The sequence below is a fragment of the Chiloscyllium plagiosum genome, chromosome 5 (assembly GCF_004010195.1).
Source record: "Chiloscyllium plagiosum isolate BGI_BamShark_2017 chromosome 5, ASM401019v2, whole genome shotgun sequence".
In the NCBI taxonomy this organism is placed as follows: domain Eukaryota; kingdom Metazoa; phylum Chordata; class Chondrichthyes; order Orectolobiformes; family Hemiscylliidae; genus Chiloscyllium; species Chiloscyllium plagiosum.
This window is the reverse complement of record NC_057714.1, coordinates 79,452,581-79,480,387: the sequence shown is the minus strand read 5'-3', so window position 1 is coordinate 79,480,387 and position 27,807 is coordinate 79,452,581. Positions and strand designations below refer to the sequence as shown.

General features: G+C 41.3%; 1 protein-coding gene across 1 annotated transcript in view; it reads right to left on the bottom strand.

The window, feature by feature from the left end:
* Positions 1–27,807, bottom strand: part of msrb2 (methionine sulfoxide reductase B2) — a 60,439-nt gene that overhangs the window by 8,078 nt on the left and 24,554 nt on the right. Inside the window, exons 2-3 of the mRNA XM_043690452.1 lie at positions 25,668–25,774; positions 4,110–4,186 (exon numbers count right to left, since the gene is read on the bottom strand). Of these exons, the coding sequence (XP_043546387.1) occupies positions 4,110–4,186; positions 25,668–25,774 (184 nt within the window). The remainder of the gene's footprint in view (positions 1–4,109; positions 4,187–25,667; positions 25,775–27,807) is intronic.

Below are 27,807 nucleotides of genomic sequence, written 5' to 3'. Positions count from 1 at the left end.
CTAGGAATCCTCCAACCACAAGGGATGAACTCGGGTTTCACCAGTTTCCTCATTTCCCCTCCCCCCACCTTGTCTCAGTCAAATCCATCGAATTCAGCACCGCCTTCCTAACCTGCAATCTTCTTCCCGACCTCTCCGCCCCCACCCCAGTCTGACCTATCACCCTCACCTTGACCTCTTTCCACCTATCACATTTCCGACGCCCCTCCCCCAAGTCCCTCCTCCCTACTTTTTATCTTAGCCTGCTGGACAAATTTTCCTCATTCCTGAAGAAGGGGTTATGCCCGAAACGTCGATTCTCCTGTTCCCTGGATGCTGCCTGACCTAATGTTATTAGTCGACCTGCAACCCTTCATGAACCCCGTCTGGTCCTCTTTTATAATGAATGGTAAAACCCTCTCCAATCTTAATGCTAACATTTTTGAGAAAATTTTAAAATCCACTTTTAACAAGGATATGGGTCTATACGAAGAGTAATCTTCTGGGGTCTTTCCCTTCTTAAGAATGAGAGAGATATTTGCTTCTCTCAGCGAAGGCGGGAAGCAGCCTTGACTATGTGAACAGTTATACATATCTTTAAATGATCCGGCCAATTCCCCTATAAATTCCGTCTATTTAAAGGAGACTTTCTCCCTTGCTCACAGGGGGCACTACTACTTTCCAATAACCTCGCCATTACCTTTCCCAGCTAGGGCCCTGCCCTCGGTCCAGGCATTACAAAATAAAGTAAATAAGTTCCAGTATCTTATAAAATAGGAGTTAAAAGTGGGTAACCCACCCACCCCTTACACTATCACCGAGATACGCTTAACAAAACTACACAAGATAGTAATACGTAAGATTACAAAATTACAATCCCAACACGTATTAAGCAACTAAATAAGAAAAAAAGAAAGAACACCCCACTCAGTAACACCCCTCAATAATTCAATAAACCGCATGAGCTGTAGATAAGAAACCAAAGAAAGAATAAGGAACAAGCCCCCCCCCCCCCCCCCCCCCCCCCAGGGAAAAAGGCCCAAAAGAAAGAAGGAAAGGGGGGGGAGAAATAAAATAAAGTCGTTATCCATACAGTTCAAGTGCCGCAGTCTATTTCAGAGTGTCCGGGAATTCTTTAACTTTCTCCGGTGATCCAAAGTTATATACAGATCCTCCATGATTGAAGCACAGCGTTGCTGGATATTGCATAGAATATTGAATATTTAAGTCTCTCAGAGATCTTCGTTTCGTCGAATGCCCTCCTCTTGTGGACCACGACCGGAGAAAAGTCCTGAAACAACATTATCTTGGAGCCCTTGTACATCATGACATGGGGATCCTGCCCCAGGACTCTGGAGGCCTCCAGCAACATTTGTTTTTCCCTGTAACAGTGAAGTCGAACTAGAACCAGGTGGGGGTGTTGGTCCAACCTTGGCCTGTGCACAGCAACCCACCCGGCCTAGCTCTGACTCCAATTTTAATAGTTGTGGGAGCCATTGCTCCAGGAAATCCACAAGCTGGCCTTCCTCCTCCTCTTCGGGAAGGCCCAGCAACTGAATATTTTTCCGACGACCTCGATTTTCGAGGTCGTCGATATACTCCTCAGGGTCTGGACTCGCTACTCCAGAGCCGAGACCTGACCCACGGATGACTCAGCAGCAGTCTCCAAGGCTGCGGCTCATTGCTCCGCCCCTCCAACACACTGCCCGAGTTTCTCAATCTCTCGGTCATGCTTCTGCAGCATGACCAAGATCAACTCCCACCTGGACCTGGTCTCATTGATGGACATATCGATCTTCTCTCGGAGTTTAATGAACTCCAAGATCAGGCTCGGCTCTGCAGGTACGTCCCCCAAGGTGGCCGCGGACGTCTCTGCTGCTGCCAGGGGGGTGAGGGTTGTCCCCCCGCCTGTTACGAGCTGCGAGAGGTTTTGCCCTTAGTCATTTTAAAAAGCACCAAAGTGTTAAAGTTTGATGCAAAATGGCCACAAGTGTTGGGCAAAAACTATTTTATGTATTTTTACAGGTGAGGTAAGGGCGGGCACCCCACTTTGCCTGAGTCTTGGGCAGAGCTCTGCAGACTCAGACTTGCTGGGTCGCCGCCATCTTGGATCTCCTGGTTTTGAGATTCTTGATGATGCCAGCTTCTCTTCAATCAGGACCTATGCATTTCATGTCAGGAATTTTCAGGAAGGTAAAACTAACAAATCAATGGGACTGAAACTGGAAGATAGGAACGAGAAAACCTGTTTTACTTCAATTTCATTGATATTAGCACCAATTCCCTTGAATATGCATCCATCAAACATTCCATACACTTGCTCAGTCAAAAAAACAAAACATCAACCAATGTGAATTTTCTGCTGATCTTTAAATTAATTTATTTTAGCTTAAAACAAATCCTTAAAAAGAAATATTAAAGTAAAACAGAGCAAGGCATTTAAAATGCAATAAAATTTATTTGTGAAGTTCATTCTTTTTACTGTCATTCATGATTTTAATTGCAGAGAAACTGTAAAATGACATAGGCAGCAAAATTTCATTGAAAAACTAAGTATCTGCAATAACTACTGCAGATTGGCAAATCTGATTCTTAGGGTGCAATTTTTCAGGTTCAGAGATGGAGGGCTAGAACCCACCCACCTTCATGATCTTTCTCTAATGAAGTTCTGGGCAGCAAGATCCAAACTTGATTTTCCAACATGGCCACCAACTGAGGCCCTTAAGTGGTCAATTAAGGGACACAGGAGTGTCATAGTCAGCTCCACATGGAATGAGAAAGATTGGATCTACCTCACTGGTAAACCGGTGCAAGCCGGTTGTTTGCTTATTTCCTGTGGGGTGGGGGTTGTTCCCTTGATAATTTGAGCAAGAATGAGGGACTGGACCTCCTCCAGCTGCCATGTGCCAATCTTCACCTTGCTGCCAAACCTCTGCTTTCCTCTAACTCTCGCCCAGAACTAGAACCAACCATTCCCTCCAAAAATGTTACCTTCCCCGTTGGTTATCCTCCACTCTGGGATTCTGAGGGCAGTGGTGACCCAGCAGCATCTATAGCCTCCACTCTGATATTGCTGAGTTCTGCAATGGCTAACCTCTTATTGGCTGGCAGCCAATCTAGAGGTAGGCCATAGTCTCGTGGTATTATTGCTGGACTATTAATCCGGAAAATCAGGTAATGTTCTGGGGATCTGGATTTGAAGCCTGCCATGGCAGATGATGAAATTTGAATTCAATAAAAATCTGGCCATGAAACCATTGCTGATTATCAAGGAAAAACCCATCTGATTAATGCGTCATCCTTACCTGGTCTGGTCTACATGTGGCTCCAGACCCACAGTAACGTAGGTAACTCTTAACTGCCCTCTGGGCAATTAAAGATGGGCAATAAATGCTGCTCCAGTCATGACATCCAATAAACAAAAAGCCCCTGATTGGTTGATTGGACTGTCTGCTCGGAGGTCCTAATTCTGTTAGAAAGCCCATCAGCCAAAAGATCAGGTTGGCTTTCTTATCTTAATAAGCTGAGGACTTTCACCCTGGAAATGCTCCTGCTCTCGGACTTAGTCTAAAAATAGGAAAATCCAGACCTTAGATTTTTATTACTTTTGGAAACTGTATTCTGTGATTCCAGGTATTCTGTCTGGGACAAGCTTCTTTACCATTTATACCTGGAGCAATCAGGAGTATCCACATCAGGTACCTCTGCCTTATGTCCCATTTGCACTTTTATTCCATACTTGCCGGTTTATTCTGTTTAAATTTCATGGATTTCTAGCTTTGGAAAGGGCTCATTTCAGCATTATTAAGTCGCTAGTAGATAAATCCTAAAATCAACCTGCAAGCTCTGTCAATATTCACTATTTCTGAAAGGTGCAAGTCAACGGGTACATTGATTTAATCTCTGACGAAACCCTCAAGACAATATGATAATCATCCAACATTGCTGCAAAAGACAAAACATTTGGGTATCTTTGAATTACTGCATAGTTATTCTCAGTTCTTGACACACACCTGCAGACTTTAAAATGGTTATTTCTGTTTAACCATTCCAGAATAAACATTGAAAGACCAGATATACCCACATCTAATATTGATTACAGACAATATGGCTTTGATTTGGTGGCTTACCTGAACAGTGCAGCATTGCAGCACACACAGTGATATATGCCTTGCTCAGTATTATTCAGATAGATTCCACTGAAAGGCTGTAAATAATAAAACATTGTAGTTTGTAATATTAAAAACAACAATCTGTGTTCCATTAAAAAATGCAACTTTGGAGAATAAAGATGAAAATAAAACTCCCATACTATTTAAATGTGATGCTTATTATTAACCATATTCAGTGAAATAGAGTCATAGAGATGTATACCATGGAAACAGACCTTTAAGTCCAACTCATCCACGCCGACCAGATATTCCAATCTAATCTAGTCCCATTTGCCAGCACTTGGCTCATATCCTTCCAAACCCTTCCTATTCATATACCGTCCAGATGCTTTTTAATTGAGACTCATAGAATTATAGAGTTGTACAGCATGGAAACATACCCTTTGGTCCAACTTGGCCATGCCAACCAGATATTCTAATTTAGTCTAGTCCTACTTGCCAGCATTTGGCCCATATCCCTCTAAACCTTTCCAATTTGTGTACCTATCCAGATGCCTTTTAAATGCTGTAATTGTACCAGCTTCCCCCACTTCCTCTGGCAGTTCATTCCATACATGCACCTTAGTGAAAAAGTTGCCCCTTAGGTCCCTTTTATATCGTTCCCCACTTACCTAAACCTATTCCCTCTAGTTCTGGACTCCACCACCCCAGGGAAAAAACCTTGTCTATTTAGCCTAGCCATGCCCCTCATGATTTTATAAACCTCTATAAGGTCTCCCCTCAGCCTCTGACGCTCCAGGGAAAAAGGCCCCAGCCTGTTCAGCCTCTCCCTATAGCTCAAATCCTCCAACCCTGGCAACATCATTGTAAATCTTTTCTGAACCTTTTCGTGTTTCACAACATCCTTCTGAGAGGAAGGAGACCAGAACTGCAGGCCATTCATGTTGCAACTGTCCAGGACTTTGGTTAAGCCACTTCTGGAAAAATACGTTCAATTCTGGTCTCCTTGCTATAGGGAAAATGTTGTGAAACTTGAAAGGGTGCAATTAAGATTTACAAAGATATTGCTGGAGTTGGAGAGTTTGAACCAAAAGGATAGACTGAACAGGCTGGGGCTATTTTCCCTGGAGCTTCGGAAGCTGAGGAGTGACCTTGCAGAGGTTTATGAAATCATGAGAGGCATGGTAATGGTAAATAGACAAGGTCTTTTCCCAGAGCAGCGGAATCCAAAACTAGAGGGCATAAGGTAAGAGGGGAAAGATATAAAAGGGACCTGGGGGGCAATGTTTTCATTCAGAGGGTGGTGCGTGTATGGAATGAGATGCCAGAGGGACTGTTGGATGCTGGTACAATTACAGCATTTAAAAGGCATCTGGATAGGTACACAAATAGAAAAGGTTTAGAGGGATATGGGCCAAATGCTGGCAAGTAGGACTAGATTAAATTAGAATGTCTGGTTGGCATGGCCAAGTTGGACTGAAGGGTCTGTTTCCATGCTGTATACAACTCTATAATTCTATGAGTTTAAATGTTACAGACAATGACTGTAACCTTACCTCTGAAATCCAACCACTTTGACTTTGCTTGTGCAAGGCTGCAATGAGTACTGGAGCTGATAGACACTGGCAGAACCCAGAGTGTGCAGGTAACTGGGCAACAGCAGAGTCAACAACATTATTTGTTGATGACTGAAATCAGACAAATGTTCGGGCGGTAAACTGGTTAAATTATATTTATTTATTTCATGGACACATATGTCTGTGCAATTTTACATTGACAACCAGCTTTGGTGCCCTAAAGTCAGGTGAATCTTTATGAAAAGAGAAAAGCTTTCAGTTTCTTTACTCACCACCACCCCCCTCCGCCAATTTCTTTATTAGATAAAACAATTACATTTTCAACTTTTTGATCAAACTTAAGAATAATTGGCTTTAAGTTTACAAAATGTATTTCATGCCTTCTGGGGACCCTAATTTCATATCTTGCAGATATGTTCGTGATTGGGATTTCAGCCATTTCATTAGCTGTTCCACTTGTGAAATTCTCCTTATTCTTTTAACTATATCCAGACAAATAATAAGTAGAATAATACTGAAGCATTCTGGATCTCTCTTAGCCATCAATTTTATTTATGAATTGAATTGGTGATTAAAGATAGTCAACATGACTCTTTGGGTTGGAAATAATGTTTCATTAACTTGTTAGAGTTTTTCAAAGAAGTGACAAAGAAGATTGATGAAAGCAGAGCAATGGACTTTGTTTATGTGGACTTCAGTGAGGCACTCCCCAAGGTTTAGCATGGTAGACTAGTTAGCAAGGTTAGATCACATGGCTTACAGGAAGGGCTAGCTATTTGGATACAAAATCATCTCAAAGTTAGAAGATAGAGGTGGTGGTGGAGAATTGCTTTATGGACTGTAGACCTGTGACCAGCCATATGCTTTAAAAAGGATTTAAGGGGGATCCAAGATGGCAGTGAACTGAAAGGTCTGCCTTGCTGAGCTCTGCACCCTAACCCAGGTGTAGTGGTGTTTTTGAGGAGAAAGTGAGGTCTGCAGATGCTGGAGATCAGAGCTGAAAATGTGTTGCTGGAAAAGCGCAGCAGGTCAGGCAGCATCCAGGGAACAGGAGAATCGACGTTGCGGACATAAGCCCTTCTTCAGGCATAAGCCCTTCTTCATAAGGTCCTGAAGAAGGGCTTATGCCCGAAACGTCGGATTCTCCTGTTCCCTGGATGCTGCCTGACCTGCTGCGCTTTTCCAGCAACACATTTTCAGTAGTGGTGTTTTTGCCACCCCCAACTTAAGTTTGTTTTCAGAAATAAATTGCTGTTAAGCAGTTGTGGAACTGCTTAAGTCTTGTTTTGGTAAGCGAGGATGACTAATGGGAAACATTTCACTAAGTCCCAACACACTGGACATGCGCCAATGGCAGCCGTGACCGTGACGGCAGCTGCAGCTTCCTTTGCAGCTGCGATGGAATCACCTATCTAACAAGTCAAGCAGTAGACTGCAATGTCGGAGACCATGATCGAGTCCTTGACAGAGAGGATCCAGGTCCTCGAGAAACAGGACCAGACCTTAACCAAACAGGTCGACTGCCTTGAAAATAGAGGTAGGAGAAAGAATATTCATGTCATTGGACTGCCAGAGGGAGCAGAAAGCAGCCAGTCGGCAGGTTTTTTTGAAGACTGGCTGCTGCGATTTCTTCTTTGGGAGGCCGAGGTGGGCCGGGTGAAGGTTGACAGAGTTCACCGGGTTAAAGTGTGCAAGTCCAGCCCAGACCAACACCCTCACCTGGTCTTGATGCGATTCCAGTCCTACAGGGACCAGCAGAAAGTTATGGAAGCTTCCAGAATGCTGGGGAAAGATCCACAGGCCTTGACTTACAAGTGATCCAGGATAATGTTCTTCCAGGACCTTTCTGCCACATGATCCATAAAAGAAAGTCATTTGATGAGATTAAGAGAAAACTGAGGGACCTTGGTATTCAATACTTTTGTAAGGTGTCTGGCAGTGCTTCGTTTTACTCATGAGGGCTCTGTACTATCATTTCATTCCACAGAAAAAGTGAAAACCTTTCTGGATACTTTAAAATAGACTGGATGGACTAAAGGGTATGAACAATAATGTTATTTCCTCTGCTTTTTGTACTCCTATCTTTTTCTTAAAGAAAATGTTATTGGATTTTTTTTCCAATGTTAATTGATGTTAATGTATAGTTAGGGATGGGCAGAGTGCTCACTCTTTTTTACATTTATTTGTTTATATTACCCCTTTTTTTCTTTTGCTGTTGCTTGGGTTTGGGGTGCAGCTCAAGCTGAAAGGAAGAATGGAGGTGTATGTGGGAGGTGTAAGTGCCCCCTGTGGACAGGGGGTAGAATCCCCCGTCAAGTTCCTTTTGTGTTTTGTACTTGTTTTTTTTTTGGTTTTTGTAGATGTAGTTTTGTTAGTCTGTTAGGTATAGTAATTATACTGTCTGTGGTTTTTAGACTTCATCAGTCTGTTTTTATTTATGGTCAGCGTTTTGTAAGTCAAATTCTTCCTCACAGGAGTTCAAAGGTAGTCGTAGAGCATCAAGGATAACTGTCTACTTAAATGAAACACCTGGAACATTAAGGGGAGTCACTCATTTGATACAGTGTATCAATTTATTTGGCTCTTTTTCAGGTTACAATATTAATTTTTCAAAATAGGAGGATATGCCTATATCGGAGGATCTTGGAGGAGTATCTGACATTGAGGCTAAGTCACGGTTTCCCTTTAAGTGGTCACAGGGAGGGTTTCTCTATCTAGGCCTTTTTGATACTCCCATCTTCGATCAGCTATTTAAGGCTAATCTTGTCCACTTGTTTGACAAGATTAAACAAGATCTTCAAAGATGGGAGGTCCTTCCAATATCTTGGCTAGATCGAGTAGCTCTTACCAAAATGAATGTTCTTTCTCGTTTGCTGTACCATATGTGGATGCTCCCTTTGATTTTTTCCAGGCAAGCATTTCAGAGACTTAATGATTGGTTTAGCTCTTTTACCTAGCACCATAGGTGTCCCCTTATTAACCTCGCCAAATTGCAATGACCCCAAGGGCTAGGGGGAGTGGACCTCCTGGATATAAAAAGATATCAATTAAGCTCCCTTTTATCTTTTGCAAGTGACTGGGCCTGTGGGGGACCTGGTATCAATATGGTTGGATATTGAGGCCTCCCAGGCAAAGTGTCCTCTTATTAGCTTGTTATTTCTAGACAAAATTAGGACAGTTGCAGAATATTGCCTTAATCCAATAATTATTAATATTTAAAGTGTGGAGGGCAATGCGGCAGAGTGAGGGTAATATGTCTAAAACATCTTTTCTTACCCCCCTTGTTAGTATGCCAGGTTTCCAGCCAGCAACAATGGACCCCGGGTTTAAACTCTGGGCAGCTGGTGGAGTTTCCTCTTTGGGTGATTTATTTGAGTGGGAAATAATGATGTCCTTTGACCAAATAATCCGTGTTTATGGATTATCTAGCAGAGACCTCTCACGTTTCTTCCAGATCAGAGATTTTATCCAAAAAGAAACTATATTTGTGACTGACTTCTCCAGATCTGATGTAGAGAAGATGATGCTTCATGCCAAGAGCACTCTCTCAGTGCGTACTCTTTATCATCTGTTGGGGGATGGTCCCGCGGATGATATTGTGCGACCATCCTTATAGTTTGGGAGAGACAGTTAGGAACTGATATCTCTTCTTAGGCATGGGAGGATATTTGTGAGAGTGCGAAAAAGATTTTGATTTGTAATAGGACCTATGCCAAGCAATTGAAGATTCTTCATAGGGTCCATCTGGCCTCAGATTGTCTTTTCAATGTGTCCCATGTGTAAAATAAGTACTGGTACCCTCACTCATTGGTCCTGCCACAGACTTCATACATGCTGGAATGCTGTGGCAGGAGTAATAGTGAGGGTCTTGGGGATCGATGTTAAGATGGACCTGGTCTCTCTTCTCCTGGTCCTGCCCAAATTATCTTCTTAAGATACACATGGTAGAAAACTTCTTAATATTCTTATTTTTTGTGGAGGAAAATCATTTTGATGTGCTGGGTGTCTGAAAACCCCCTGGGTCTGTCGGGTTAGCGCAAACTAATCATGAACATATTCCCCTGGACCTCCTCACAAATATGGGGCACCAAAAAATTGAAAATTTTTTTAAGACATGGCAGCTCTCTTTGGGTTACTTAGAAGTAGATTTGTCTGCCAGTTTAATTAGGATCTTTGTATAGTTAACTCAGCCACATTAGGGGCATTTAAACAATCCATGGATAAGCACATGAATGATGATGGGATAATGTAGGGGGAGGAGCTGAGATTAGTTCACAGGTCGACGCAACATTGAGGGACGAAGGGCCTTTCTGCGCTGTATTGTTCTATGTTCTATATCCATGGTGGCTCGGTTTAGCAAACCTGGTGTCCCCACATGAAGAATTTCAAATAAATGAGGGTGTTAACACTCTCGAAGGTTGGGAGCTATTGTTTCATGGTGCTGAGCGTGGATTTATTGTATTATTTTGACTGATTTGTTTATCTTGTATATTAGTATAGTTTCATTCTGTTTGGTGTTTTTTTTAATAGAGTAGTGTGGTTGTTGGTTTATTGTTGTTATAATATAAAAAATAAATCTTCTTTTCAACAAAAATATTTTTAAAACAGATTTAAATTAGTCAATCTTTCTTGAGTTAAGAAAGAATGAGTTTATTAATTACTAAACATGAGAAAACAATTTGTACTGCAACACAAATGCACTGTTTAGAAACACGAAATGAGTCCATAAAATTAAAGTTAAAAAAAATTAAAAGGACCAGTCTCTGAATTGTTGAAAGAGGTTAGGTAAGATGACTTTGTGTCCATTACTGGGGTGCAACAGCAGCAATGACATTGAAAATCAAATATATGATTTTTGAGATTTTTCATTTATAGGTTGATGCAAGTTCCTTTGCCCTAATTCCATTGTTAACTTCTCTGTCACACTCAGTGTGAAAACATCTTTACCTGCAACCCAGGGGTAACTAGGAAATGGTTCTTTGGCTTTGACCCTAAAGCAGTCTAATATATGAACCCCATGTGGGTACATGCAAAAATGTTCAGCTCCACGAGCCACTCCAGTAGAATTGAAACTTTATTTTAACCCCTGTCCTTGTGTATTCTTCAAAGGGAAAACATTAAATATATCTGCAGTTTAGGACATAATCTGCAGGGCCTGGTTTTGCTGTCAATCAGCAATTCATCAGCTCATTGTTAATAAACCTAAAAAAAATCAAGTTTTACTGATTTAAGCTTACCTTTCTTTAAATTAAAAATTCCTTAGGAATTAAGAGTGGGAGTAGGCAATTCAGCCCTTCAAGGGTTCATTCATTATATGGCAACTATAAAAGGGCTGGCATTTTTGTTTGATTATTTCCTGGCAATATAGGCACATTTAGCCCGCTGACATTTAATAAGATCATAGTGGATCCAACACTTCAATGCCATTTATCCACACTTACCTCCATGATTCTTTTTCATTGATATTCAGAAATCTACCCATCCCTACCACAAACAAACTCAAAGACTAAGCTAGGAGAAAGTGAGGACTGCAGATGCTGGACATCAGAATCGAAGAGTGTGGTGTTGGAAAAGCACAGTCAGTCAGGTAGTGTCCAAGGACCACGAGAGTTGACATTTAGGCTATAAGCCCGTCATCAGGAATGCAAGGAACTTGCAACAACCTATAAAGCAAGAATATCAAAAATCATATATTTGATTTTCAATGTCAATGTTGCTGTTGCAACCTAATAATGGACATATACCATTCCTGATGAAGGTTTATGCCCAAAAAGTCTTCTCTCCTGCTCCTTGGATGTTACCTGACCAGCTGTGCTATTTCAGCACCACACTCTTTGTCAAAGATTAAGCTTCTTCAGGTTTCTACCCCAGAGATTCATAACTTTTTGAATTTAAAAAAAAAATCCGTCTCCCTTATTTTTAAATTGTGCCCCTTAGTTTTCGACTTCCAACCAGGGAAAACATCCTGCAACTACTTGCCTATCTCTTTCACCATATATGTTTCAATGAAAGCACCTCTCAGTCTTTCAAATTCTGGAGAATTCTGGTCCAGTTTACCTAATCTCTCTTCATAGGAAAGTCCTGCTATCCCAGTATGGGTCTGGAATGCAGTACCTGGGAGGGTAGTTGAGACAGGTAACCTCACAACCTTTTAAAGAGTACTTGGATGAACACATGAAGTGCCATAACATTCAAAGCTATAGGCATCATGCAGCAAAGTAAGCTTAATGTATAAGAGTATATTTTTGGTGGTAAAGTCTCAATGTGCTGAACAGTCTCTTCTCTACCATATGATTCCAAGATCCTGCAATAAGTCTACTGAATCGTTATTGCGCTCCACCTGTGGCAACAATTCTCAAATCCTCCGGCAAAAAGATTAACATTCAATTAGCCTTCCTACCAGATTGCTGTGTACCTCAAATATTCCTTTCGGGCAGTGTTGAAAGGACAAGTAAGACAATTATCAATCTGTATGAACCACATCATGAATTCTTCATCCATAACCAACAAATTCTCCTGGAAGTTGAACCCAGAGCTTCAGGCTCAGAGGCACGGGCACTATCCACTGAATTTCAAGATCTCATGGACTGCCATCATATAAAATAGCTTATTCTGATATTCCAGTTTGTTATTCTACTACTTTATAATGAAGAGATAGAGAACTGAGAACACAGTGGGTATATTGCCCTATTTTGTCCAGGGTCTGAAAGTGAAACCAGTTTAAATGATCATGAAGGGCTTTAAATGGGCTTCCCTTTAACGATCTATTGTAGTTTAGATGAGCCAAGGACTCCAAGTTTAAAAGCACTCAACTTGCAACTTGTTTGAGGAGATGAAAGGTTATTTTTATGTTCTCGGAATCACATATGAAGTTTCAACAAAGAAATTTGATTTGTTTGGCCAAAATATTTCACCTGCTAATGAGAAAAGACATAGTGCAACATTATTTTGCATTACAACAGAAGCCCACTGATGTACAATGTACCAGAAAACCAGGTCATTATTGCACGAACAGATTAGGAGACTCAAAAAACCTGTCTCTGCAGCTGTCACCTGAATGGAAATCAGTCAATCTTCTTTGATGAGAGCAATCAGTTGCAACAAAATAATGTAATATTCACAGTTGACGATATAAAAAAAACCTTGCAGTTAAAGCAGTATTTATAGTGATATAACCGACACAAAAGCCACAGTTATGTATCCAACAGTTGGCACTCCTTATCAAAATCTTGTTCGTCAGGTCACCCAAGATCCATAACTCCGCCTTCAGTTGCTACAGATTTAGGGACTTTGTCCCCATACACTAAGTCATAATTAACTTTCCACAAAATGCAGTTGAGCTGGGCAGTGGGACAGGTTTAAATATGGAGATCATTATCTCAATTAACAATTCAACAATTTAACCGATGTGGAACAACACCTCAGCTGTTGCGTGGTGGCCTTGCAGCACTTGTTCACTGTAATTGTTGCAGCTGCTGGCTTCAAGTTTTTTTTATTTACATATAAACACAGCAGTGAGAAATTAGCAGTTATTTTGAAGGTTTTAATTTATATTGGTATATACACATGATGTTTACACACAAAATCTTTTTATATGCAAATGAAAAACTTTGTTTATTACAAGTGAAAATGTACCAAGATTGTGTTTTTGAATGTGGTGTTACCATTACAAATTTGGATGCACTCAGTGCTTTCTATGCTCTGTTCGAGCAGAATGCCAGCGGTGTGGTGTTACATGCCCCAACAACCCAGGACACACCTGTTCCCTCTGTCATCGCTGCAGACATCAGATCAGTCTTCCTGGGATCAGCCCAAGGAAGACGAGGGGCCCAGATGCAGTCCCCAGCCATGCACGTAGATCCTGTGTGGACCAGCTGGCGGAGGTATTCATCGACATCTTCAACCTCGCTCTCCTGCAAGTCAAAGTTCCCACCTGCTTCAAGAAGACCACCATCATCCCAGTACCTAAGAAAGCACATGCAATGTGTGTTAATGACTACTGCCCAGTGGCTCTGACCACCTTAATCATGAAGTGCTTCGAGAGGCTGGTCATGGCCCACATCAAATCCAGTCTTCCAGCCTGCCTTGATCCCCTGCAATTTGTCCAACGATGGAACAGGTCCATAGCGGATGCCATATCTCTAGTCCTGCACTCATCCCTGGAACATCTGGACAACAAGGTCATGTACATCAGACTCCTGCTCATCGACTATAGCTCCACCTTCAATACCATTAGCACCTCCAGACTGATCTCAAAACTCTGTGACCTATGTCTCAGCTCAGCCCTCTGCAACTGGAGCCTCAGTTTCCTGACCCATAGACCTCAATCAGTGAAGATAGACAACTGCACTTCCTCCACGATAACACTCAATACTGGAGCCCCCAATGATGCTTTCTCAGCCCCCTACTATACTCCATGTATCCACATCTTTGTTGACAATTTCCAAATGAACGCCACCTACAAGATGCTGATGACACCACCATGGTAGGACTGATATCAAACGACAATGAGTCAGAATGCAGAAGACAGATAGAGGGCTTGGTGATGAGGTGCAATGATATCAACCTTTGAAAACTAAAGAAGTGATCATTGAGTTCAGAATGAAAGGAGGAGAACAGTCCCCATTTACATCAAGTTCCGAGGAATGACAATAACTGATAATCTGTCTTGGACTTCCCACATAGATGCAACAGTCAAGATGGCACATCTATGCCTCTTCTTCCTCAGGTGGCTCAGGAAATTTGGCATGTCCATAAGAACCCTCCCCAATTTTGAAAGATGCTCCATAGAAAGCAAACTGACTGGATGCATAACAGCCTGGTATGGCAATTACTCAGCCCAGGACTGTAAGAAAAAACAGAAGTTTGTGTGCAAAGCCCAGACTATCACGGAAACCAACCTCCCATCCATGGACTCCATTTACAACTCTCGTTGCCATGGAAAGGCTGCCAACATCATCAAAGACCCCTCCCACCCTAGTAATGCTCACGTACAGCCTCTTCCACCAGGCAAAAGATATAGAAGCTTGACCACACACATCAGCATGTTCGAAAACAGCTTCTTCCCTGCCATTATTAGACTGATGAAAGGACTCTCTATCTTCAAATTATGTTGATCTTGTTAATGTTGATCTTGCCTCATGCACATCCTGTGCGACGTAGCCTGTGTGCCTCACTTGGTCCAAATGTTTTTCACCCTATGATCTGTATGTCCTTGCTTACCATGATCTGTCTGTACTGCTCACAAACAAAGCTTTTCATTGTCCTTCAGTCCACGTGGCAATAAATTAATCAATGACCAAACTTGAATAATTTACAGGTAAGATGGTGTTAGGAGTAGAAACAGACCCTTCGGTCCAACCAATCCATGCTGGCCACAATCCCAAACTGAACTAGCCCCTTTCGCCTATGCTTGGCCCATATCCCTCCAAATATTTCTTATTCATGAATCTACCTAAATGTCCTTTAAATGTTGTAACTGTACCTGCATCCACCACTTCCTTGGACGTTCATTCCACACATGGACTACTTTGTGTAAAAAAGTCGCCCTTCATTTCTTTTTAAAATCTTTTTCCTCTCACCTCACAAATATGCCCCCTAGTCTTGAAATCCCCCACCCTAGGGAAAATGCACCTGCCATTCACCTTATCTAAACCCAACATGATTTTATAAAAGCAAATTTTATAAATCTCTATAAGGTCATTCCTCAACCTCCTACGCTCCAGTGAAACAAGTCCCTACTTATCCAGCTTTGCCTTATAAGTCAAACCTTCCACTGCCGATAACATTTTCCTAAAGTTGTTCTGAACCCTCTCCAGCCTAATAACATCCTTCCTATTACAGGGCGACCAGAACTGTTCACAGTATTCCAGAATCAAGAGTGCAGTGCTGGAAAAGCACAGCAGGTCAGGCAGCATCGGGAATGATGAAGGGCTTATGCCCGAAACGTTGATTCTCCTGCTCCTCGGATGCTTCCTGACCTGCTGTGCTTTTCCAGCACTGCACTCTTGACTCTGATCTCCAGCATTCTGCAATCCTCACCTTCTACACAGTACTCCAGAAGAGGCCTCACCAACATCCTGTACAACCTCAACAAGGTGTCCCAATTCCAATATTCTAAGGTCAGAGCAATGAAGGCAAGCATGCTAAACATCATCTTAACCATCCAGTCTACAAGTGATACAAACTTCAAAGAATTATGCACCTGAACTCCTAGGTCTCTCTATTCTACAATACTACCCAAGGCCTTAATTTTAATTGTAAAAGTTCTGCCCTTGTTTGTTTTACCAAAACGCAATACCTCACATTTATCTAAATTAAACTCCATCTGCCACCCATTGACCCAACTGATCAAAACCTCTTTGTAATCTTATATAACCTTCTTCATTGTCCACTATACCATGAATTTTGATGTCATCCACAAACTTATTAACCATACCTTCTATATTCTCATCTACATGATTTACATAAATGACAAATAAAAGTGGACTCAGCACAGATCTCTTTGGAACACTGTTGGTACAGGCCTCCAGCCTGAAAAAAACCCTCCACCATCACTTTCTGTCTCCTGCCGTTAAGCCAATTTTGTATCCAATTGGCAAGCTCACCCTGAATCCCATGTGATCCAACTTTACGAATTAGTCTACCATGTGGAACCTTGTCAAAAACTTTACTAAAGTCCAAGTAAACAATGTCTACCGCTCTGCCTTCATCAATCTTCTTGGTTACTTCCTCAAAAAAAATCAATGAAGTTTGTGAGACACAATTTCCCTCGCACAAACTCATGCTAACTATCCTTAATCACTCATCGCCTTTCTAAATGTATATAAATCCAATCTTTCAGAATCGCCTCCAACAAAGTACCCACCACCAAAGTAGGACTCACAAGTCAAGTATTCCCAGGCTTTTCCTTACATCCCTTCCAAAACAAAGGCACAACATTAGCCACTCTCCAGTCATCCACCACCTCACCCGTAGTTATAGATGAGGCAAATATTTCTGTAACAAGACTCACATTTTTCTCTCTACCTTATCACAACATCCTAGGATACACTAGAGGAGGTGTCAGAGATTTATCCACTCCCCCTTCACATTTTCTAAGCCCTCCAGCACTTCCTCTTCTGTAATGTGAACTGTTTTGAAAACATTAATATTTACTTCACTGAATTCTCTAGCTTCCATTTCTTTCTCCATAGTAAAAACAGATGCAAAACATTCATTTAATATCTAGATTAGATTCCCTACAGAATGGAAACAGGCCATTTGGCCCAACAAGTCCACAGCGATCCTCCAAAGAGTAGCCCACCCTGACCCATTTCCCTCTGATTAATGTACCTAACACTATGGGCAATTTAGCATGGCCAATTGCACATCTTTGGATTGTGGGAAGAAACCGGAGCACCTGGAGGAAACCCATGCAGACACAGGGAGAATGTGCAAACTCCACACAGACAGTCGTCTGAGGCTAGAATCGAATGCGGGTCCCCCGCATTCACTGTGAGGCAGCAATGCTAACCACTGAGCCACCGTGCCACTCATCTCTGCCATCTCCTGAGGTTCAACACATTTGATCTTTAAAGAGCCTTACGCTCTCTAGTTGGTCTGTCACTCTTAATTTACTTGTAGAATCTCTTTGGATTGTCCTTACATTTATCTCCAAGACTATCTCATATCCCTTCTTTGCCTTCCTGATTGCCCTCTTAAGAATGCTCCTATACTCTTTATATTGTTCAAGAGATTCATTTGAACCCAGAGACTAGTCGAACAGGAACATTCCTCGTCACAATGGACGTTTCAGCACTCTGCACCAGCATACCCTGTGATGATGGCATTACAGCAGCAGCTTCAGTACTCGATACCAACAACTGCCAATCTCCGAGCACCATCCTACAACTCATCCGCTTCATCCTTGACCACAACGTTTTCACCTTTGACAACCAATTCTTCAATAAGATACCTGGAACAGCCATGGGGACCAAGTTTGCAGCCCAATATGCCAATATTTTCATGCACAACTTCGAACAAGACGTCTTTGCTGCATAGGACCTCCAACCAACACCATATACTAGATATATTGACGACATTTTCTTCCCTTGGATACATAGCAAGGAGTCACTGAAACAACTACACAGTCATATCAACAAGTTTCATCACACCATCAGACTTTCTATGGACTACTCTTTAGTAATTGTCTCATTCTTGGACACATGCAAGAAACTGTACTGGCCTCCTCAGGAGACAGATAGGATACCCTACATTGTCCAGTACCTCCCAGGAGCCGAAAATCTATGCCATGTTCTTCGCAGCCTGCAACACATTGTCGATGAGGATGAGCATCTTACCAAGGTCTTACCCACGCCTCCACTTCTCACCTTTAAAAAACCAACAAACCTTAACCAGACCATTGTTCACAGCAAACTACCCAACCTTCAGGACAACATCAACCACAACACTGTACAACCCTGGGCTTATGCACAAAAAGTCAATCCTCGTGCTTCTTGGATGCTGCCTGACCTGCTGTGCTTTTCCAGCAACACATTTTTCAGCTCTGATCTCCAGCATGTGCAGTCCTCACTTTCTCACCGTACAACCCTGTCATGGCAACCACTGCAAGACATGTGTGGGGTCACCACCCACAGTGTATGCAGCAGGTACTTATGAGACTCATATGTTGCAGGCAAGGATGCCCCGAGACATGGTACATTGGCGAGACCAAGCAGACGCCACAAGATGAATGGATATATGGATACGGCACAACAATCACCAGACGGGGTGTTCCCTCCCAATCGGGGAACACTTCAGTGGTCAGGGACATTCGGTCTCGGATCTTTGGGTGATCATCCTCCAAGGTGGATTTCAGGACAGACAACAATGCAAAGTGGCCGAGCAGAGGCTGATAGCCAAGTTCAGTGCCCATGAGGATGGCCTCTACTGGGACCTTGGGTTCATGTCACACTACAGGTGACCCCACTACATGATACACCCCCTCACACACACACACATACTCTTACATACTCTCACACTCATGCAGATCCTATCTCGTATATATGCTCTCTGTCATGCACACACACATACATCCCTCAGACTCTCACCCATGGACACACCCTCTCTCAGACTTATACTCCCATCACACCCACACACACTTTATCAAGCTTTCACACACGCAACCACACACTCTCTCACATGCACTCACACTCACATGCACTCTCTCTCTTTGTTTAGTACTTGCCAGTGAGAGTTTCATTCATTCATGCTATTTAACATAAGTGTTGTTTTGACAGTTAGTGTCTTAAAGATATAGCTGCCTAGTTAAAAGGTATTTAATAAGTAGATACTAATTGGGGAAACTGTGTGGTGTTTCAGGTCTGAGAGTTGGTTGTTAAGGGCTGATTAATATTATAACCTTTTGTGGAGACATGATGAGGGGATGATATTGTTCTGAATATGCCACACTTATTCAGAGATAAATAGGCCTAAACACTGCTTGTAGCAAAGGCTGATAAGAATTGAAGATGTGAAAAAGCAGTAATGTTTGAATGGGTTGTTTCAATTTGGTCTATCTTGTAATAGTAATATACTACAGAATTGCAGTTTTATGAATGAATGAATGAAACTATGTTATAGTAAGGAGTTATGAATAAATGAAACAGGAACACAGTGTTTGCTTGTGAGTGGGTTAGTAAAGAGTTATGAATAAGTAAATAAAAAGCACTGGTGAGTGGATTAGTGAAGAGACCTAGAATACAATATCACACAGTATTAAAAGACAAATGTAGGCTAAGACATCAGGTACCCTGCTCTTCTTCAAAGTAGTGTAACGTGTATATTACACATTATTTCCATTTAACTATATGGTGGTTATGGTCATTAATTGGGGATTTATTTCCATTCATTCATAAAGGAACAGAGGGGCTCTTGCAGCAGAAAAGTTCAAATTCAAGATCCAACTGCTCTGAGATGTGCTGTAATATCACAGAATCCCTAAAGTGTGGAAGCAGGCCATTTAACCCATTGGGTTCATACTGACTCTCTGAAAAGCATCCCACCCAGACCCACCCCCTTACTCTATCCTTGTATCCCTGCATTTTCCATGGCTAATCCACCTAGCTTGCTTATCCCTGGACACTATGAACAATTTAACATGGCCAATCCACCTAATCTGCACCTTTGGACAGTGGGATGAAACCAAAGCACCAGAAGAAATCCATGCAGACACAGGGAGAATGTGCAAACTTCACACTGACAGTCACCCAAGGGTGGAATCAAACTTGGTACCCTGGTTCTATGAGGCAGCAGTGCTAACCACTGAGCCAGTGTCTGAACAGATTGATTATAAATACATTTATTTAATAAATGAGACCAAATAAAACCATGGGGAAGAAACATATGCTTGTTATTTCTAATTTAAAAAATAAATACTTAAACAAATATATAAAGATTAGTGACAGTCCTATTGTTCACCACTTGGCCTTTCAAACTGTAATATTATGTCCATTTTGGGGATATATAGTGCCTCAATTTAATGTGCGACCTAAAAAATGACACCTCCAACAATGCAGCACACCATTACTTCTTTCGTGGAATGTCAGCGTGGTTTACTGCTCTAATCCATTTGCTTGAACTCACAACCTTCTGACCCAGAAATGACAGTGTTACTATTGAGCCACAGGCCTGAACGTCTCTGCAGTTAAAAAAAGGCTACTGATCTTTAAGGGAGTGCAAGAATCTGTCATTGAATAAGAGTCACGTGCCTTGAACTTGGTTCTTTTATTGAATTGCTGATGATTAGCATATGCCACCAACTCTCTTACTTCCTTTCTTACCAACTCCACTTCCCTACAACCCCACAGTCAAAGTCTTGCTCAATTTATTTCTTCAGAGTTGGTCCCTGTGGTTGAGATTGCCACCAATGGAGCCACACCTAACATCTGAACTATGGAAAAGAATGTAATATCAGTGAGTACGTTTTTTGAAATTTATGAGCATTGTGTTATAAAGCTCAGAGCTAATTCTGCATTCTTTACTCCATTACTGTTCTGTCAGCATATCATTCGACATAGATTCTTCAATCACTGTGCTGGAATTTCTGATTTATTAATTTTTTTCTCCTCTTCATATACATTACTGTATTTATTGCTTAATGATACTTGCTAAGTGACCATCGATCACTTTAATTTGGAGCTGACTGACACCATCTGTGAATACAAAGATTATATTTTTAAATGCTTTCAGCAATGTTCCAGTAATAGTTGATATATGAAAAAGACATTGATGCCAAATATTTCGAATATGTCGGATGTCACTGTATTTCCTCTTCTAATTAGCAGAGCATATAAACAATTGAGAGAATTATCCAACCCATGTTTCAGAATTCAAAATGGCAAATATTTTTGCAAATACTGTACTGCTATTGTACTGGAGCTGACAAAAGCTTTGAATCCATTATAATAAATACTTATGAGTGTGAAAGAAGAATATTCTAGGTTTTTCGGTTTGTTAATAGTCTACTCACAGTTCTTTTAATAGTTGGGGGAGTATGGTTGCAGGAATGGGAATAACAGAGCTCATTGTGTGTTATCCAGGAGTGTATTAATTGACAGAAAGCCAGGAACGTTTACTATACATAACAACAGAGGGCTTGATTTCGAGTGAACTAGTTGCAAATTCACAGCAGAGACATAAACTCTAGATTGATGGTCCTGGCCAACCATCAGTATCATCCAAGGCAGTAATCTTACACTAGATGAGAAATTATATGTGAACATGATGAGCATTACCTGTCAACTTATTTGGGGTGCACACGGCAGTTTTAATCAAAACACACTGAGCCTCATCTTAGAAAGCATGCAAAAGTGAAACATTCTGATTCTAGCACAATCATCGTTGAGAAGAACTTTTATCTGGCATTCACCACCACCAACATTGTATGATTTGAAACTCAAATCCAACTCACGTTTGCTTAATCCCTAATCATAATCCCTCTACGAGCCTTCAGTTGCAAGGCCTCAAAGTTTTGAATTCTCTCCTTAAGCATCTTCACCTCACTTCCTTTTCAAAGACTTTTTAAAACCCACATATTTAATTATGTTTTGGTTATCTAATTTGTCAGATTTTGTTTTGCAATGTTTTGGTGAATCACCTCGGGCTGTTTCGTTATACTAAAGATGCTATATAAATATAAGCCGTCATCCATTTAATGCCATGTTCCTGGGCTCTGTGTGAACTGTTCTTCTTAGACGCTTCTTTCCTTTTCTTTTGCAAATTTTCCCGATTTAACACAGGCAACGTCTGTCAGGATCCTTCTAGATCTTAATGGATTTGTACTAAGCTCTTGTAGCCATCTACATTTTTGTCCCCTTTCTTTCTGTAAGACATCATTTCTCCAATGTAACTTACTCTGTGAAGTCCTTTAAGGTGCCTTGATGCAATGAAGTGGCATTATATTCAAATTTCTTTTTGATCTCAGCCTCATAGAAATCATATTTTTTCCATCAAGTTTTAAGTAGGAAGTTGCCACTAGATGGTGCTCTCCAACACAGTAAGTCTTAACATTCCTTATTCTAAAGCTAAAGATCACTTTGCTTGGAACTACATCAAGGAATAGATGGTAGAAATCAGTTAGTAATAGTAGCTTGCTCTTGGGATTCTTTGGTGATTGAATGCTCCCTTGTGATGTTGCATAGCTGCTGTATCTAGGTAAATGTGTCAGATGTTGCAGATGTATGAGCATATGCATTGGAGCAGGAGTAAGCCTTTTGTTGTCTCATGCCTGTTTTTGAGTTTGACAAAAACATTGTTAATTTGATTGTGGCCTCAACTCACTTTTCCTGCCTCTTCCCTATATCTATTGACTCCACTGTCAGTTAAGAATCTACCTTTCTCTAAGTGAAGACTATTTAATGATCCTGCCCACCCTTCTCTGTGGAAGAGAAGGCCACACATTCGCAACTCTCAGAGAAAAATGATCTCTCTTAAATAGGGGCCCCGCTTATTTTTATCCTGCACATTTAATCTTGTCTCTCCCATAAGAGGAAACATCCCATCAACAACCAATCTGTCAAGTCTTCTCAGCATTTTATATATTTCAAGAAGATTGCCTTTCAATTTTCTAAACTTCAATAAATACAGTCCCAATCTGTCCAACCTTTCCTCAGCTGATAACCCTATCATCTTTGGAATTAGTCAAGTGAACCTTCTCTGAACTGCTTTTAACACAACTGTGTCTATTTATAACAAGGAGATCAAAACTGTATATCATAACTAAATGTTATTTTTCAGACTGGAGGTCTGGGACCAGACGTGTTAGATTAGATTACTTACAGTGTTGAAACAGGCCCTTTGGCCCAACAAGTCCACACCGACCCGCTGAAGCGCAACCCACCCAGACCCATTCCCCTACATTTACCCCTGCACCTAACACTACGGGCAATTTAGTATGGCCAATTCACCTACCTGCACATTTTTGGACTGTGGGAGGAAACCGGAGCACCCGGAGGAAACCCATGCAGACACGGGGAGAATTGCAAACTCCACACAGTCAGTCGCCTGAGGCAGGAATTGAACCCGGGTCTCTGGCGCTGTGAGGCAGCAGTGCTAACCACTATGCCACCGTGCCGTGTTCTGCAAGGATCAATGCAGGGTCCACTGTTCATTATTTATATAAACAATCTGGATGAGAATATAGGACATATGATTAATAATTTTATGGATGACACCAAAATTGATGATATAGTAGACGGTGAAGAAGGTTATCTAAGAGTACAACAGGATCTTGATCAGCTGAGCCAGAGGGCAAAGAGTGGCAGATGGAGTTTGATTTAGATAAATGTGAGTTGTTGCATTTTGGTAAGACAACAGAGCAGGACTTACACAGTTAATGATAGGGCGCTGGGGAATATTGTCAAACAAAGAGACGTAGGAGCTCAGGTGCATAGTTCCTTGAAAGTGGCATCACAAGTAGGAAGGGTGGTGAAGAAGGCATTTGGCAAGCGGCCTTCATCAGTCAGAGCATTAAGTACTGGAATTGAGACGTCATGTTGCCACTGCACAGGACATTGGTGAGGCCACTTTTGGAGTACTGTGCACAATTTTGGTCACCCTGCTATAAGAAGAATGTTATTAAACTGGAAAAAGTACAGATAAAATTTACAAGGATGTTACCACGACTGGAGGGTTTCAGTTATAAGGAGAGGCTGGATAGGTTGGGACTTGAGTGTTGGAGGTTGAGTGGTGACCTTATAGAGGGGTATAAAATCAGAACAGGCATAGATGAGGTGAATAGGCCAAAGTCTTTTCCCCAGGGTAGGAGAGTCTATAACTAGAAGGCACAGTTTTAAGGTCAGAGGGGAAAGATTTAAAAGGGACCTGAAGGGCAACCTTTTCATACAGAGGGTGGTGTGTGTATTGAATGAACTGTCAGAGGATATGTGAGAGGCTGGTACAATTACAATATTTAAAAGACATTTGGACAAGTACATTAATATGAAAGGTTTAGAGGGATATGGGCCAAACCCAGGCAAATGAAACGAGTTTAGTTTGGGAAATCTGGCCAGAATGGACAAGTTGGACCAAAGGGTCTGTTTTTGTGCTGTATGATCGATGAATCTATGAAAATACTAAATAGTGCACTAAGGTCACAGAAGATTGATGTGAGTTAAATTTGGAATGTTTCAGTGCAGTGGTAAGGGTGGAAATTTGATCTGAGAAGCTTTAACATGGAGTTGAAGGCAAGGTGGGAACTGATGGAGACTACTCGCATAGAGGATTTTTGATTTGGAGGAGACTGATGAATGCAAAATAAATCATCAGTGACAGAGTGAATAGGATGAATTGGTAAGATATTAGGATGAGGAAAGAAATAAGTAGCTCACAGGATGGAGCAACAGAGCCTTTTTCCACTTGGGACTGGGTTCAATTGCTGTCTATTGTATAAACTAACTAAAAAGCTTCCTTCATTTGCTGGCTGTGAAAGTGTTACATGAATTTTTGTTACCAAATTATTATAGCAGCACACAGGTTTAAATGAAATTTTTACATTAGATTACATTACAGTGTGGAAACAGGCCCTTCGGCCCAACAAGTCCACACCGACCCACCGAAGTATACCCCACCCATACTCCTCCATTTACCCCTTACCTAACACTACGGGCGATTTAGCATGGCCAATTCACCTGACCTGCACATCTTTGGACTGTGGGAGGAAACCCACGCAGACACGGGGAGAACATGCAAACTCCACATAGTCAGTCGCCTGAGGCGGGAATTGAACCCGGGTCTCTGGCGCTGTGAGGCAGCAGTGCTAACCACTGTGCCACCATGCCACCCACAGAGCCTTTTTCTACTTGGGACTGGGTTCAATTGCTGTCTATTGTATAAACTAACTAAATATAGGTCAAATATCAGGAAGACCTTCAACAATACTAGATTGGGTTGAGTTATCTGGTCGGCATGAAAGAGTTGGACCAAAGGGTCTGTTTCTGTGCTGCACATCTCTATGACTCTAATATTGATTGTTATGAAGAATGAATTGGATGAATGATATGAACTATTTAAGTATGAGATGGAACTGGGAGAATATAGGGATTTTCTGGAATGGCATGACTCGTCCTAATGATTTTGAAATTTAGTTTAGGCTGTCATATTCCAGTTTCTACAGTCTAAAACAGTCCTTGATTTGTCACTCATTGGCAATCAAGCTTCAAAAGACCAGGAGTTGGTTGGTGTAGCCAAAGAACAGAGTGTCACATCTTCTGAGCATGTGCAGATGAATATTGTATGTTAAAAGAGACAGCGCTTTAATCTGTGTTGCACTGTAAGTGACCTGGGAGTGGCTGATACTGACATTGTGTGACTGAAATATGAACATATCAGTATGTAACATGAATGTCCTTCATCAGCTCACGGAAAAAAATTGTGTGATGTGGTTTTAATCATGGTCTTACAGAAGTTGCAGTCAAGGGTGGCCTGGATGTTTCAGATTCAGACTTAAGAAATGACTTACCAGTTCTGTTCCCTTTTCTCGAGTTACATAGTATTGCTCGGGGGTTAGCTTCTTTTGCCAATCAACATTTACAGTTGTTTCATCATATCGGGTCAGTGATCTCAAACCTACATAAAAATGAAAGTAAAATAAATGCTACAAACTAGTCTTAAGATGTGTGGTAATGGATCTAGAAAACATTTACAGGCCAACTGGAAGAAAGCAGGAGGATGGAAAAAGCCAAGTAGCCCTTATAGATGTTAGCAGTAACATCACAGACCACATTTCCTCCTGCATTGGTCGGGCATTCTATGATCAGAGAATGCTTTTCCAATGTGGGGTTCCAGCTCTTAAATTTGAAACTTGACAATTCAGTCATCTCCTATTATCAACAAGCAGGGAGCATTGCAGTGTAGACTGGTGGAGATGGGAACATAACCATACAAGTGAATACCTATAAAATAAAACCTTCAGTGATTATACAGTTTCATTATGCTAGTGAAACATTACTGCCAGCAAAAGTGAGACCACTCTATATTTAAAACAATTTGAGTTCTATAACATCTGTAGCTAACAAACAAAAACAACACAAAGAATTAAGAAACAAGACTGTCATTCAGCATAACACAAAGTTTAATTCTATCATGAATGGTTTCAATCAGTCAGGGATCTGACTTGACCAATATTACCTTCAGCTGGGTCCATAGCAGTTGCGACATAAGTAAGGTTGGGACGGTAAGGGGTCTTGAGATCACAATAGCAAGGATGGAGCTATAGTTTTTTTTTAATTAATCAAAAACTATAATTTACCCTATTAAGATACAACATTATAAATTCTCTGTTGGCCAACTCACTCAATTGCAGTTGCATTTCAGTCACTCAAACTCATCCTGGATACTCTCAGGATCAGTGTATCACAGGCTGTTGTAGAAATGCAGGACAAAAGGCTTATCCTGAGGGAAATTGGTCAAACTGTCAAAACAGAAGGACATACCCTTAAAACACAGGTTAGTTGGTCACCCTGTAAGGGATATGATCTTGCCTCTAACAGCTCTGCCTATCAATATGATCATCATTGATCCTAGGTCTTAACTCAACTTCGCCACCCACTCTCCAGATCCCTTAAGTTTCTGACAGACCAAGAATTTATTTTGTTCAACTTAAATATATACAATTCCAAAGATTCACAACTCTTTGGGTAAAGATTTGTTTTGGTCATCTCAATCTTGAATAGCTGACCCCTACATCCTGAAGCTACGCTACATGTTCTAGATTCCCCAGCCATGGCAAACAACCACTCAGTGTTTGCTCTATCAGGTCCCTTCAGGAATTTGATTGTTTAAATAAGATCTCTTATCCTTCTAATCTCCAGGAAGTAAAGGTTCCAATTTACCCAGCCCATCACTGTTGGACAATGCTTTCATCCCAGGAATCAATAAACTCTTACCATAGCACCTCCAATGCAACTATATTCCTCCTTAAATATACTCATAGAACACTAGGTGTGGTCCCACCAATTCCAATTGTACATTTGTAACAAGACTTCCTTATTCCTGTAGTGATTTTTTTTGTAATAAAGACTAAAATGACATTTTCCTTTCTAATTGCTTATTGTACCTTTGTGATAATTTTTTATGTTTTCAGCCTCTTTCCAACCTCCTTCAAAGCAGAAATTTCTATTGAGCTATGTATCATTATCAATCTTAGAAATGTTATCTTGGTATGTTTGTCAAAGTCATTAATATAAGTTGCAAATAGCTGAGGCCCCAGCACTCCATCAGTCACTGCCTACCAACTTCAAAACATCATATCCCCCTGTTTCCTGTCCATGAAGCAATCCTTTATCCATACTAAAGCAATAAACCCAAATTCAACAAACCCTTGTCATAGAGATGTACAGCATGGAAACAGACCCTTCAGTCCAACCCGTCCATGCCGACCAGATATCGCAACCCAATCTAGGCCCACCTGCCAGCGCCCGCCCATATCCCTCCAAACCCTTCCTATTCATATACCCATCCAAATGCCTCTTAAATGTTGCAATTGTACCAGCCTCCACCACATCCTCTGGCAGCTCATTACATACACGTACCACCCTCTGCATGAAAAAGTTGCCCCTTAGGTCTCTTTTATATCTTTCCCCTCTCACCCTAAACCTATG